The sequence below is a fragment of the Mobula birostris genome, chromosome 26 (genome assembly GCF_030028105.1).
Source record: "Mobula birostris isolate sMobBir1 chromosome 26, sMobBir1.hap1, whole genome shotgun sequence".
Taxonomy (NCBI): domain Eukaryota; kingdom Metazoa; phylum Chordata; class Chondrichthyes; order Myliobatiformes; family Myliobatidae; genus Mobula; species Mobula birostris.
In genome coordinates, this window is record NC_092395.1 from 10,645,983 (window position 1) to 10,662,393 (window position 16,411).

Here is a 16,411-nt window from a genome sequence, read left to right on the forward strand (position 1 = left end):
CATTTTACCTGTGGCTACTTCCTTTATTCAAAAATTGCCACTACTCCCACTCCCCTCTTTCCTCTGCTTCTATTCCACCTAAAACACCTGCACCTCAAAACATTAAGCTGCCGGTCCTGTCCCTCTCTTGGCAGTGTTTATAATGACTATAATATCCCAGTCCTATATAACTTTCCAGGTCCAGTTCATCTGCCTTACCAGTCAGACCTCTTGCTAGGAGGTGCTCATAATATGAGTTATAAATGAACAAACTCCAACAGAAGCAGTAAAATATTCTCTCTTGATTACCAATAACAATAGACACTCAATTGCCACTTTATTAGGCATACCTATTTGGTACACCAACATCATCTGCTGCTGTAGCCCATTCACTTCAAGGTTTGACGTGGTATGTGTTCAGAGAAGCTGTTCTGCACACCACTGTTGCAACACGTGGTTATTTGAGTTATTATCACCTTCCTGGTAGCTTGAACCAGTCAGGCCATTTTCTTCTGACCTCTCTCATCAACAAGGAGTTTTCATCCACAGAACTGCCATTCACAGGATGTTTGCTGGCTTCTCGCACCATTCTCTGCAAACGCTAGAGACTGCTCGCATGAAAACCCAGGATACTCAAATGAGATACTCAAACATACCTGATGGCACCAACCATCATGCCACAGTCAAAGTCACTTAGATCACATTTCTTCCCCATTCTGATGTTTGGTCTAAACAACAACTGAACCTCTTGATGTTATCTACATGCTTTTATGCATTGAGTTGCTACTACATAATTTGCTGATTGCATATTTACATTAATGAGTAGGTGTACTGGTGTACCTAATAAAGTGGCCACTGAATGTATATTTTTCAAAGCACAAAGTTTTTTTCCATACTCATTTCCTCAACAGCTGTATCCAAGAGATATTTAAAAGATACGGACAAATACATGGAAAGAAAAGATTTAGTGGAATATAGGCCAAACACAGGCAAATGGGACCGGCTTAGATGGTATGGATGAGTTGGGCCAAAGGGCCAGTTATGTCCTATAGTCAACTTTAAGACGGGGATGGGATGCTTCTAACTAGTTTATCTACACAAATTATATATTCCAACTATGAATCTCTCCATTTTATTTGTTGGACTTCTGATCTTTCCCAACATTCATTTTGGATGATTACACTAGGGAACCATATTACGCCTCTGTGATTATCAACTGCTCACCATATCACAAAGTATCAACACCATATAGAACTTATTCTGTTTTGAGTTTTCAACTTTGGAAGTGTGCCTCTTATGCAACCAAAATAAGCAATTACAGCTTTCTAATACTGACCTCAAGCCTTGCGTCCCAAAGGCTCGGAGTAAGAACATCAAGATTAAAATCATCAGTATCGGCTATATCAGGCAGTGATTCAGGTGAGGAGAAAAGGACACTATCATCAATGTAACTTATATCCTGCAAAATACAAAAGAAATGAAAGTCAGCTGAATGATGCAATATTCACTGAATGAATTTTAAAGTATTATTCTTAGCAGAAATATCATACTGCATTCATGTGATCATTACAATCAATAAAGGTTAAAATACTTTAAAAATATAAACTTCTTTCCTAAGATTCAATATTTTCCTTGTTATTAGAATAAGAAAATTAGAATATTCCACAAGCATACATTCCAGGGAAGGAAGGAGACTCAAGGAGAGCTCTGATCACTGTTAATTAAAGATATACTTGAACTTGCATTTCAAGTTCAGTTTACTGTCAACCATACACATGTATACCGCCAAATGAAACAACATTCCTGTAGACCAAGGTACACAACATAGTACATATAACTCACACAAACACGCACCACAAAGTCGTATTTCCACAAATAAATTAACAAATAATATGGTGTATTTTTGACACCAGTTAAAAAGTAAACAGTATAATGCTGCTGGCGCTTCATACATGATGAGAACTGGGTGGTAGCAGGGAGTCTTATGGCTTGGGGGTAGAAGCTGCTCTTGTCCTAATGCGATGGTAGCTCATGCCTAATGGTAGGGGTCAAAGCGACTGATGGAAGGATGGATTTAAAGCTGAACTCGCCAATCACTCGATGACTTAAAATGACTCACTGATTTGCCTGTGCAAAATTGGTTAATGGTTTTGTGAATTGATCATGGCCCAGAAAGCTGCCATTGGTGACAGATTTACTCCACAGGCTGGGTATGGAACTCTAAGAGAAAAAAAAACTTAATCCTGTCAAACAACTTGTTCTCATCTCCCTTAAGCAGCCATGTTACGCAGGTCCCGGTAAATGTAGTTGACCAGCATCATATTTAAAGGAGGCTCCCAAATGCATTAGCTAAGCCCGATTGAAGCAATGTAACAATCATACAACACACAACCTGCTTTGATAAGAAACTATGACGGGGGTAAAGCATCAAGCTTGGGTCTCATATTAAGAGACTGAGAATGTTTAATGACCTCTTAAGTTTACCCAGCAGACCAGGATGGGTACAGCAGCAGGGCAAATATAAAGTCCATCATTTCTGGGCAAAATATTTGACTTTCTGCTACAACATGTGCTTTGCATGGAGAAGCACCTCCACAGTACAGGTGGGATTTATTTCAACTGAAATGCTACTACTTACGTAGGACATTACTGCATAGTACAGGGCCTTCAGCTCACAATATTGTGCTGACCTTTTAACCTACTCTAAGATTAACCTAACCTTTTGCTCCCACATAGCCCTCCGTCTTCTATCATCCAAATGCCTATCTAAAAGTTTCTTAAATGCCCCTAATGTATCTGCCTCTACCACCAACCCTGGCACCCATGCACTCATCACACTGTAAAAAAAAACTTACCTCTGACATTCTCAAATACTTCCCTCCAATCACCTTAAAATTATGCCCCCTTAGCTATTTACACCCTGGGGAAAAAGTCTGTCTAACCACTTTGTCTACGCCTCTTATCTTCTTGCACATCTCTATCAAGCCAACTTAGACCAGTGATCTTTTCTGTGAAAATGACGTTATATTTGGAAAGATATTCCGCAACAAGGGAAAAGTTTTAAATATGAGATTTTTGAAATATTTATATTATGCCTTCTGCAGAATGCAAATAGTGATTCAATTCTTCTTTTCATTCATCAAGTAGAGAAACTAAGACCACATTGTTCCACAGAAATGCATCTTTTAACACTGCATTGGTGCAAAGTAAGAGTTATCTGCATGTCAAATCAGAAAGTACAATAAATGTTAACAGCCAGAAGCACCAGAGGGACCCTGAGCTCCCAGTTGTCTAGCTTTTTACACCCCTTTTTGGTCCCTCAATTGCCAAGTCTTTTCTTGCCACTCTCTCTCTCCTCTCTTTTCTGCCATCTCAGCTCTCCACTCCCAGTCCCGATGCAGGGTTTTGACAATGTCTTTTCTCCTATCAATGCTCCTGATCATCCACTGAGCTCTTCTTCTCTGAAGCTGGCATGTGCTGGTTGCAGTATCAAGAGTGTGGGCTAGGGTCTGGGCTGTGGGTGTGCTGGAGGCTATAGATTTCCAGCCAGAGTATGGAATACGGGATGGTTTGAGACAAGCAGAATTGGACTAGCTGATATGGACCAGGTTCTATAAAACTCATCCACACCCAATAAAACTCACTGGGGCTCAGTTTCCCCATTTACTTTAATCTCTGGGTTCACTGAAAATTATTCTAATACCATGTAACTTGTTAACAAAATGTTAAATAAAATTATGCTTGGGTATTAATTGACTACTACTACTACATCGACTCAGGCCTCGAGGGCCTTGCCTTGCTACCGGTACCACGTAGCCCAGTACTACCTGTCTTGGGTCGGGTTGTCGGTGACTCAACCAGCACACCCCCTGGTGCACTTCGGTTAACCAGGGAGGGGGTGTAGGCACTCAGCAGGACTAAAAACAAAATCTGTCAAAGGGCGGATGAACTCTTCGTGAGTCAATGGCCACCTACGGTCTGTGTGAGAAGTGGCACGCCACACAGTCTTTCATTTCGCATCTTGTAAGGCAAAACGCATTAATCGAACAGGCCAGAATCTCTGCTAGTTTAGCACCACTACAATCCCAAGGACGCCAGGTTGCTTGAGTTTTACTGAACTTAATTTACATTATATTTTAACAATAAGTACAGATGTAAATCAACACTCACAGCAGCTACAACTGTATTTAAATAACAATTATTTTCATCTACACAGGGTTCAATAACCATATATGCATACTGATCACTTCTATCAGTTTTGCCTAATGGACTCGACAACACTGCTAAGGCAAAGACTAAAACTGCTTCTGGAAAATTGACTACACCAAGCATTTCAGATGATATTCTAGCAACTTCAAGTAACCTTCATAGATCATAACTTGTATCTTACAAGTAAAACAACACTGTGAACTTCTCACAGTTTACATGTAAAGTCAGCATAAACTAAATAGCATTATTTTGAGGGAGTTCCAATGATTGAGCATCTTGCATGTTTATTTGAAGTCTCTGAAGATAATATATTTTGTAAAGGCAGTTGATGAAGTATGACTTGGCAAGTAACAAGGAAGTTGAAGAAAATTTTAACCAACCTCTTTTCCCCAGAGTAGGGTAGTCACAACTAGGGAGAATAGAGGGGAGAGATTTTAAAAGGATTTGAAGGGCAACTTTTTCATGCAGAGGATGATAAGTACATCAAATGAGCTAGAAGTAGTTGAGCCAGTTATAGCAGTATCATTTAAGAGCACCTCGATAGGACTTAGGGCGATGTGGGCAGATTGCAGGAAATTGGGACTGACTGGGTGGGCATTGTGGTTAACGTGGATTCACTGGGCTAGTGCGGTCTTTCACTGATTCTACCACGTTTCTTGGATTTACTGAGTATGCCGCAAGAAAACAAAACTCAGGGTTGTATATGGTGACATATATGTACTTCGATAATAAATTTTACTTTGGACTTTGAACTTTGTTTTGTTGTACGACTCTATAACAGAAAGCCCATATCCAACTTGGAAATGTTAATGTTGAAGCATGTTGCTTTTACATACAGTGGCATGCAAAAGTTTGGGCACCTCTGGTCAAAATTTCTGTTACTGTGAATAGCTAAGCGAGTAAAAGATGAACTGATTTCCAAAAGGCATAAAGTTAAAGATGACACATTTCTTTAATATTTTAAGCAAGAAAAAATTTTTATTTCCATCTTCTACAGTTTCAAAATAACAAAAAAGGAAAAGGGCCCAAAGCAAAAGTTTGGGCACCCTGCATGGCAGTACATAATAAAACACAAAATAATCTGCAGATGCTGGGGTCAAAGCAACACTCACAACACGCTGGAGGAACTCAGCAGGTCATGCAGCATCCGTGGAAACGATGAGTCAACATTTCGGGCCGGAACTCTTCATCAGGACTGTAGAGGGAAGGGGCAGGGGCCCTATAGAGAAGGTGGGAAGAGGGTGGGAAGGAGAAGGCTGGTACGTTCCAGGTGAAAAACCAGTAAGGGGAAAGACAAAGGGGTGGGGGAGGGAAGCAGGGAGGTGATAGGCAGGAAAGGTGAAGAAGGAATAGGGGAAAACACAATGGGTAGTAGAAGGAGGCGGAACCAAGAGGGAGGTGATAGGCAGCTGGGGGAGGGGGCAGAGTGACAGGGATAGAAGAAGGGAGGGGGAGGGAATTACTGGAAGTTGGAGAATTCTGTGTTCATACCAAGGGGCTGGAGACTACCTAGACGGTATATGAGGTGTCGCTCCTCCAACCTGAGTTTCGTCTCATCATGGCAGTAAAGGAGGCCATGTATGGACATATCTGAATGGGAGTGAGAAGCAGAGTTGAAGTGGGTGGCTACTGGGAGATCCTGTCTGTTGTGGCGGATGGAGCGGAGGTGTTCGACGAAGCGGTCCCCCAATCTGCGTTGGGTTTCACCAATGTAGAGGAGGCCGCACCGGGAGCACCGGATGCAATAGATGACCCCAACAGACTCACAAATGAAGTGTTGCCTCACTTGGAAGGACTGTTTGGGGCCCTGAATGGTGGCAAGAGAGGAGGTGTAGGTACAGGTGTAGCACTTGCGCTTACAGGGTTAAGTGCCAGGTGGGAGATCCGTGGGGAGGGATGTGTGGATCAAGAAGTCGCTGAGGGACCAATCCCTGCGGAAAGCAGAGAGGGGTGGAGAGGGAAAGATCTGCTTAGTGGTGGGGTCCTGTTGAAGGTGGTGGAAGATGCGGAGGATAATGTGCTGGATCCGGAGGCTGGTGGGGTGGTAGGTGAGGACAAGGGGAACTCTGTCATTGTTGTGGTGGCGAGAGGATAAGGTGAGGGCCAAAGTGCGGGAAATGGAAGAGATGCGGGTGAGGGCATCATTGATGACGGCAGAAGGGAAACCACGATCCTTAAAGAAAGAGGACATTTGAGATGTCCTGGAACAGAAAGCCTCATCCTGGGAGCAGATGCGGCGGAGACGGAGGAACTGGGAATAGGGAATGGCATTTTTGCATGTGGCGGGGTGGGAAGAGGTATAGTCCAGGTAGTTATGAGAGTCAGTGGGCTTGTAGAAGATGTCAGTGGACAGTCTGTCTCCAGAGATGGAGACCGGGAGATCGAGAAAGGGGAGAGAAGTGTCCGAGATAGACCAAGTGAATTTGAGGGCTGGGTGGAAGTTAGAAGTAAAGTCGATGAAATTGACAAGCTCAGCATGGGTGCAGGAAGCAGCACCAATGTAGTCGTCAATGTACGGAAGGAAAAGTTGGGGAGCAGTACCAGAATAGGTTTGGAGCACAGACTGTTCCACATAACCAGCGAAGAGGCAAGCATAGCCCTTGTGAGTCTGTTGGGGTCATCTATTGCATCCGGTGCTCCTGGTGCGACCTCCTCTACATCAGTGAAACCCGACACAGAATGGGGGACCGCTTCGTCGAACACCTCCGCTCCATCCGCCACAACAGACAGGATCTCCCAGTAGCCACCCACTTCAACTCTGCTTCTCACTCCCATTCAGATATGTCCATACATGGCCTCCTTTACTGCCATGATGAGGCTAAACCCAGGTTGGAGGAGCAACACCTCATATACTGTCTAGGTAGTCTCCGGCCCCTTGGTATGAACATTAAATTCTCCAACTTCCAGTAATTCCCTCCCCCTCCCTTCCCCTATCCTTATTTCACTCTGCCCCCTCCCTCAGCTGCTTATCACCTCCCTCATGGTTCCGCCTCCTTCTACTACGCATTGTGTTTTCCCCTATTCCTTCTTCACCTTTCCTGCCTGTCACCTCCCTGCTTCCCCTCCCCCACCCCTTTATCTTTCACCTTACTGGTTTTTCACCTGGAACCTACCAGCCTTCTCCTTCCCACCCTCCCTCTACCCCTTCCCTCTACAGTCCTGACGAAGGGTTCCGGCCCGAAATGTTGACTCATCGTTTCCACGGATGCTGCCCGACCTGCTGAGTTCCTCCAGCATGTTGTGAGTACTTAGTAAAACCCCCTTTGGCAAGTATTACAGCTTGTAAACGCTTTCTGTAGCCAGCTAAGTGTCTTTCAATTCTTGTTTGGGGGATTTTCACTCATTCTTCCTCGCAAAAGGTTTCTAGTTCTGGGAGATTCTTGGGCCGTCTTGCATGCCCTGCTCTTTTGAGGTCTATCCACAGATTTTCAATGACGTTTAGCTCAGGAGACTGTGAGGGCCATGGCAAAACCTTCAGCTTGCACCTCAAGGTAATCCATCATGGATTTTGAAGTGAGCTTAGGATCATTATCCTGTTGTAGAAGCCATCCTCTTTTCATCTTCGACTTTTTTTTTACAGGTGGTGTGATGTTTGCTTCCAGAATTTGCTGGTATTTAATTAAATTCATTCTTCCCTCTACCAGTAAATGTTCTCTGTGCCACTGGCTGCAACACAAGCCCAAAGCATGATTGATCCACCCCCGTGCTTAACAGTTGGAGAGGGGTTCTTTTCATGAAATTCTGCACCCTTTTTTCTCCAAACATACCTTTGCTCATTGCGGCCAAAAGGTTCTATGTTAACTTCATCAGTCCACAGGACTTGTTTCCAAAATGCATCAGGCTTGTTTAGATGTTCCTTTGAAATTTCTGAATAGAACTTTTAGCCTTCAATGAGTAAAGGTATGTTTGAAGAAAAAAGGGTGCAGAATTTCATGAAAAGAACACCTCTCCAAATGTTAAGCACAGGGGTGGATCGATCATGCTTTGGGCTTGTGTTGCAGCCGGTGGCACGGGGAACATTTAATGGTAGAGGGAAGAATGAATTCAATTAAATACCAAGCAAACATCACACCATCTGCAAAAAAGCCGAAGATGAAAAGAGGATGGCTTCTACAACAGGATAATGATCCTTAAACACACCTCAAAATCCACAATGGACTACCTTGAGGCGCAAGCTGAAGGTTTTGCCATGGCCCTCACAGTCCCCCGACCTAAACATCATTGAGAATCTGTGGATAGACCTCAAAAGAGCAGTGCATGCAAGACAGCCAAAGAATCTCACAGAACTAGAAGCCTTTTGCAAGGAAGAATGGGCGAAAGTCCCCCAGACAAGAATTGAAAGACTCTTAGCTGGCTACAAAAAGTGTTTACAAGCTGTGATACTTGCCAAAGGGGGTGTTACTAAGTGCTGCCGTGCAGGATGCCCAAACTTTTGCTTCAGACCCTTTTCCTTTTTTGTTATTTTGAAACTGTAAAATATGGAAATAAAAAAAAGTTTTCTTGCTTAAAATATTAAAGAAATGTGTCATCTTTAACTTTATGCCTTTTGGAAATCAGTTCATCTTTTACTCACTCAGCTATTCACAGTAACAGAAATTTTGACCAGAGATGCCCAAACTTTTGCGTGCCACTGTATTGCATACCTCTTGCTCTCAATTCCATTTTCACTCTACCTCATTTTTTGTTTTACCGAAATAACATATCTTCTTTAAACATAAGAGGCACATACTGAGAAAAATGCCACAGAACAAATGCACTCATTAATCACAAACAACAGGAATCCTGCAGATGCTGGAAATTCAAGCAACACACATAAAAGTTGCTGGTGAACGCAGCAGGCCAGGCAGCATCTCTAGGAAGAGGTGCAGTTGACGTTTCAGGCCGAGACCCTTCCTTCAGTTAGTCCTGACGAAGGGTCTCGGCCTGAAACGTCGACTGCACCTCTTCCTAGAGATGCTGCCTGGCCTGTTGCGTTCACCAGCAACTTTGATGTGCACTCATTAATCATCCTGTTTGCTTCCAATGCCAGCATTTCTTGTCTCATCCCAAATGTGTTTCCCTCCACCAAGTTGTGGATTTCAAACATCATTAACAAAGCTGAGTTACTCAATGGTACTGACAAATAATTCACCCAACAAGTATATCCTGTAACCAAATGTATATCCTATTCATTTTTTTCCATTGAAGTACCCATATTTCTTGTGTATTTTGAGTATTTTCCATTTTTGCTTCACATTTACAGTATGTACATGATCTGTATTGCTAAATCATTTACAGAATGTTACACATCATCAACCCATTCTGCTCTCCCTCCCTGCAACCTCTACTATATAACACATGGTGGTTTTACACTAGTCATTTCTTTCCTACAAAAATGAGTCACAGTCAGTTTCAGTTTCAGAGAATGATGAATACCTACTTAATAAATTTTAATAACTGCAGGTAACCAAGGATTTAGCTAGGCACGTTGTAGAAAACTTCTGATCCCAACTAGTTAAAAAGGTCTTATATTAAGATAGATATTCTAAAGATATGAGACAGCAAATCTTCTCAAACTCCTAATGAAGCAGAGCTGCATGAAAAGAGGTATATTGAAAGAGCTATGTCTGTTGGCTTCCCCTTTTGCCACGGGAGAAAACAGAGCGGTACGGTTGGTGTGGGGGTGGCTCCTTTCACAGCACACTGGCACCAGTTCCAGGACAGTAAGGAGTTGTACAAATAGGAGATCTTTCCTAAACCAAGATGAGACACATTCCTTGTTGAAAGGGTATCTATTGAGCAGGCAAAAGAGAGAGACAACATAGATCTTTCAATACACCTTTTCTAGCTCTCTGCTTCATTAGGAGCGTGGAAAAATTTGCTATGTCACCGATGACTCTTGCAAAGTTTTCAACAGATATACAGTTCAGTATGGTACCTCTAATGCACAAAATTGCAAGTGGCTGCAGAGGGTTATAGACTCAGCCAGTTCCAGCATGGGTGTAGCCCAGCCTGTCATCGAGGACCTCCTCTTCAAGAGGTGATGTCTCAAGAAAGCAGCCTCCATCATTGACCCACCATCCAGGACATGCCCACTCCTCATTACTACCATCAGAGAGGAGGGTACGGAGCATGAAGACCCATACTCAACACTTTAGGAACAGTTTCACTCCAGTAACGGCCATACATTGGTTTGTTCCTTGCTCCTGAACCTGGGCCCCACCACCTCGACTCAGTCCATCCATACCATGCTGCAACTGTCCTGCATCTTTGAGACATCGCAAAAATGGTGGAGTCTCAAAGGTCACACAGGCGGATCAAAAGATCAGATCCAAAAGGGAAGCTACAGGCTATTGATCACAGTGATTGTTTTCCAGAAAAGGTGTGATTAATAAAGTAGTATGTAGTTTTGTTTGCTGCCGGTAAGTCAGTACTGTTTTACCAGCGCTGTCTTAAACCAGAAACAGGTCATGAAGCTTGTTGTCTACTGGCAGTCGTACAGTGCAAGACATAAAAATCACTATTACAATAAATAAACAAATAATAGTGCAAAAAAATGAATAGCAAAGCAATGTTTCCCTGATTTTTCAAGTCCACGATCAATTCTTGGTCTTGCTGATGTCGTGTGCAAGGTTGTTGTTGCATCACCTCTCAGCCAGCCAACCTATCTCACTCCAGTATGCCTCTCTGTTGCCATCTGAGATAGCCACATAGTCATGAGTGTAGTGAGAGTACAACAGTGAGGGTAAGCATTTATCCTTGAGATGTGCCTGTATTGATAACCAGCAAGGAGATGTTACTTCCTATCAGTGCTGACTATGTGGTCGTTAAGGATTCAGTTGCAAAGAGAGGTACAGAGACCCGTTTTCACCTTATCACTCGGTGGTGAGGGGATGGTGGTGTTGAAAGTCAAGCTATAATCAAGAAACAGCAACCTGTAATATATATTGCTGTTGTCCAGGTGCCCTAAAGCCAAGTGGAGAGCCAGTAAGATGATGACCACTATAGGCCTGTTGTGGAGGTAGTCAAATTGCAGAGGATTCAGCTCCTTGCTCAGGTTGGAATTAATTCTAGCCACGACCAATTTCTCAAAGAACTTCAGTACAATCATGTGAGTGCAACATTATGATTGTCAAGTTAATCATGAAGCAAGTGCCACCATGCCTGCCACTGTTTGGTCAATTTAAAATTGCGCTACTGAAGTTGGATGACAGCTTACTGGTGGTTCAAAAAGCAAGAAACATGACCAAGTACTTTATTATTAACACTTGCTGTGGTAAATTGTGGTAAACTATCATTGCAAACAACGAAGAGCAAAGCGAAGGTGAGGCTGACTTGAGGGTCGAGACGTGCGGGGGAGATGCAAAGGTGGAGCATGGCATGTTCAAGGAGAAGTAGTCGGAGTGAGGTCGAGGCATGTTCGAGATGGAATTGTAGTCAGAGATGGAGTTGGAGCAAGCAAATTGGAGAGGAGTCAGGAGGAGTTTTGGAGTTTGTCCACCTAAACCAGCAAGATTGGATCAATATAAGTGCCAGGCTGATTTGGAAAGGTTGAGTACAGGCCAGAACATGGTGGCAGGGTCCAGGCCCAGAGTGTATCATTGCAGTGGGCCCGGGTCCTCATGTGGGGAATGACCCAGTGTTTGGACAATTTAAATGCCAACCTATAGACTGAAAGGGCAGGGTTTCAGGACCAGAGGCGAGGTCAGGTCGATTTTGCTTGCTCTTCCGACATTTACTCCCATCTCCGCGGTGCTGAGGCTGTGGGCCTGCTCCGGCTGCTCCTATGGTTACCTGAACTACCCTCTCTTTCTTAAAACACATTGTGCCAGCTCTACTACTCAAAAGGAGTTTGAATGATCTTTTACTTCTGCAATCACCCCATCTTCCTTTCATATTTGAAAACCTATTGATCTCCCTCTTCTTTTTGTTCAGCTACATTAACTCCAAGTTATCTGCATAGTGAAAAGCTCAATGGAGAGAACCTTTCCCCAACTGGGGAACAGTGTAATAAGAGGCCATCAATATTGATAAAACCCAAGAAATCCAACAGAGAGCTCATAAGCTTCTTTCACCGAAGAGCAGTGGGAATATGGAACGTGCTAGCATAAAAAAGGAATGAGGTGAAATATACGTGCAAATCTGTCACCAGGGCTTGTATATAAAGTTGCCTCATTAGCTAGCTCAGATAACAGCCATGTGGCTTAGCGGTGATAAGGCCACCGACAAGTAATACATGTCTAGGGTTGGTATGATTTGGGTTCAACCAAACAGGAAAGTTGGGATGTTCCGGTTAAGGAACATTGATTGTGGTGAATGCTGCTCCATACACAGTTATCGCTCACCAGAAAATGACAGATCCTAAACCAGCATAAAATTACAAAGGGTAGTATATTTACCAATTCTTCAACTTTAATAGTTAACAGAAAAATAAAAATAAAAGGCCCATTACAGTTAAACCAGTCTAGGTGTGCACATAAATGCTGGAGCTTGTTTCTGAAGTAGTTGGGTGCTTCATTTTGATTACTCATGCGCTGAACCCACATTCTGCATGAAACACACTAGCCACAGTTCGAACTTCCCTCAAAGGATATTTTGAATGAACTGGTTAAGTCAGGAGTTTTGGCACTTCCTCCATTGAACCATTTGTCTGCACAAAACACTTCTTACAACGTGGTCTATCCTTCGAGCAACATTCTGCGGGCATCTTCCCTTGTGCTCCGCTCTGCAGCTTCTGCCAACAGACCCCAAACCAGACTACCGTCCTTCAGAAATCTGATCCCACTCAGCTCCCTCGAATTTTCCATTGCATCCAACTGGGCAGAAAGTTACAACAAGCACCAAGGCAAACTCAATTGACTGACTCAACGTTGCTAAGTTGGACAAAATGCCTCTTTACCTTTAACTGAAGTCAAAACACTCTTACTAACAGAACACATTGCTTTTGCAGAAAACTGCTAAAATAACAATACCTCACATCATAGCTCCAGGAATCTTAATCAGGGCATTACATATAGTACACTTAATGGATACCAAGGCAATGGAGTGAGTGAGACAAAATTTACAAGGCTGGGTAGACATGAAGAAAAAAGAATTAGAGGGTTATGTAAACAGATCTTGAGAAAAGGAGGGGGAAGGCTTGAATGGAATATAACTAGTGACATAGAAAAGTTGAATTGAATGGCCTGCTTTTGAACCATACCTAATTTCAAATAGATTATAACAACAAAACAGTAATTAAAAAAAATTTGAGAGATACAGTTGTAAATAGGAGGGTTGTTCTCACAACTTATGGACTTACTCTCAAAGACTCTTATCTCCTTGATATTTATTGCTTATTTCTTTCATTTTATATTTGCATTTTGTTGTTTCTTGCACACTGGTTACATGCCCAGCTGGTGCGGTCTTTCATTGATTCTACTGACTCACTTGTGATCACAAGACTCTGTTGGACAGTGATGATGTAAATTGCCACAGGCCTGTTACCTTTGTCTGGTGGCATGATAGGCGACAAGGTAAGCTGTGTAGCCCTGGTTGTAGTGAGGACTGGGCCTCAGGCCTCAGAATTGCCTACTGCTGCAGACCAGCTGAAAAGATGTGAAAGTACTACAGCATGGCATCCGCGCTCGGCTGGGAGCTGGTCTTTCCCATCAGTGCTGCCCTCCCATATTCAAGTGGTGGAATGACATCAGTGCTGCCCTCCCATATTCAAGTGGTGGACTGTGTGCATCTGCATACTGCCGGGGGACTGTACCATTGATTACCAGACATTGTCGCTCAGGGTCTTGGTCTATATTCATGTTTTTTCATTGAATCTGCTTCTTTACTTGCTATTTTGAATGTTTTGCACCTTGGCACCAGAGGAATACTGCCTCATTCAGCTGTATCTACGTATGGGTGAATGATAATTAAACTTGATTTGATTTAGTTTATGGTTACTGGATTTGAGTATGCCCATCAAGAAAATGAATCTCATGGTTGTATATGATCACATATTCAATACTGTGCAAAAAACCTGAGCATACATACATACAGCCGGAGTGCCTAAGACTTTTGGACCGTACTGTATTTGTCAATGTGGAGTAGAGAGGGAGTTTGTAAATCTGGCGGGATCAAACAATATTGGGAATGGCGAGGGTGGAATGCCGCGGGACGGATGCAGGACAGCTGGCAAAGAAGGAATGTCAGCAGTGGGTGGTGGAGTAGGTGCAAACACAACCAAGCTCCCCTGGAGACACCAGACAAGATCATTTGATTCCAAACAATTGGTTTACTGGTCATTACCGAATGCCCTTCTGCTGCTTCCCACTCCTTCTCCTTTTACCCAACCATGATTCCCCTCTCCCTGCCCCCTTCCCACTCTCAGTCCACAAGAGACCCATATCAAAATCAGGTTTATCATCACTCACCTGTCATGAAATGTGTTTCTTTTGCTGCCGCAGTACAGTGTAATACATAAAATTAATACAGCACTGTTCAACAGTCTTAGGCACCTTAGCTATATATACGTGTCTAAGACTTTTGCACAGCACTGCACATACTTTGATATTAAGTTTACCTTAGACTTTGGAACAGGCCCTTTTGACCTAAAGAGTCACACTTTCCAGCAATCCTACTATTTACACTAGCCTAATCACAGGACCATTTACAATGACCAAATAACCAACTATAGGAGGAAACCACAACACCCTGAGGAAACCCACACAGTCACCAAGAGAACATACAAACTCTTTACAGACGGTACAGAATTGATCTCTGAACTCTGCAATGCCCCAAGCTGCAATAGCACCACTATGCTATCCTGGCGTCCTGACTGCAGGACAAAAGGATTGGTAGATACTTAGTATATAATTGACTCATGGTACTGTAGCCTGATGGAAATCTCAAAGGAGGCTGCAATAAGGCATTTAGACAAATATTTTATTTTTTTTTTTTAAATTATGCTCTGATACCGTCACTCTCAACCTGATCACATTTCCAAACATCACAAATTCAATGAAATAGGCCTCCCCTTCTCAAAACAGTTTGGCAGTAAAATAGTCAGGAATTTATATTTGTGTTTTCTTTAAATCTTTGCTTAGGAATGATGGTAGGTAAAAAAATGTGATTTGTGATTACAATGTTAGCAACTACTTAAGGAAAGGTGTGTGCTGTTAAGGATTCAACGGAACCAAGAATAGATAATCTGACAAAATAACATAAAGTAATTGCTTAGTAGAAGTTATTCATTCTTTTTAAAGGGTTTTTTTTGAATCATTACAGAGAGCACTGGATATTTAATCATTTTGTTTAAAATAGAAAAATATATAAATATTTAAAAGTGCCATATTAAGTACACAGTAAAAGTAACTGAATTATTCCTTGAGTAATAAAAAATGTCTAAATGTGTAAATAGACAGCTAACAATTCTGTGTTCCCAGCCTGTGGAAGTGCCTCACTGCATTACCAAGTGCATGACTGCCAGTAATGATTTCCCAATACATAGAGAAGACCAAATATTTTGCAATATTTTTATAGATGTCCTTGTGACAACCCTATACCACAAGTCTCCAAATAGAAGTCACTCAATATTTTCAAACATGCCCTATTTTATTAATTTAAGGAATAATGAATATGGTGCATCAGAAGTGATGTACATTATTTACTCCACACTTGCTGATTCAGGCAACCATAAGATTTGAACTGTGAACGATTCCATAATAGAGATTTCCTCCTCTGCATGTTAAAACCGTATCTTTTAAAATACAGGTGGGGTTTGAAATGAGGGCGAGGTAGAAGGTTTAGATGCTACTTGCACAATTAACTCACATTTTCCCCACCTAGGTAATTACATGATATCAAAACTATTTACCAAATTTTCCTTGCACCTTTCCTTGAAATTGGAGAAGTTACTGGTGTAAAAGTGTATTCATACTGGATAAAGGAAATTGATCTTTAAAGATACTGAAATATAATTTTACAAGCTTTCCCAATAACTTGACAATTTCTAAGCAGGTAAAAGTGCTTAAAATCTGTGAGGCAAAAAACCAGGCAGCCACTGCTTCTTTTTCTTTTAATGTCACTAACATCTGCAAAGCTCAAAACGAGTGTGTCGCACACATTCTCTGTTCCTATTGGTTGGATTGGTCTGCATAATTGTTGTTTTCCTTATAATTAAACTTCCTTATGCTTGTTCGTATTTTTTATATAATTACCTTCAGACATGTAATTGTTTTTGGTAGTTTGCCTTTGTATCATATGTGAA

The 16,411-nt window shown here is 42.2% G+C and overlaps 1 protein-coding gene across 6 annotated transcripts in view; it reads right to left on the reverse strand.

The window, feature by feature from the left end:
- Nucleotides 1-16,411, reverse strand: part of sbno2b (strawberry notch homolog 2b) — a 171,947-nt gene that overhangs the window by 72,216 nt on the left and 83,320 nt on the right. For all 6 annotated transcript variants that reach the window (XM_072244367.1, XM_072244370.1, XM_072244366.1 and 3 more), the window contains one exon: nucleotides 1,316-1,438. In XM_072244367.1, the coding sequence (XP_072100468.1) occupies nucleotides 1,316-1,438 (123 nt within the window). The remainder of the gene's footprint in view (nucleotides 1-1,315; nucleotides 1,439-16,411) is intronic.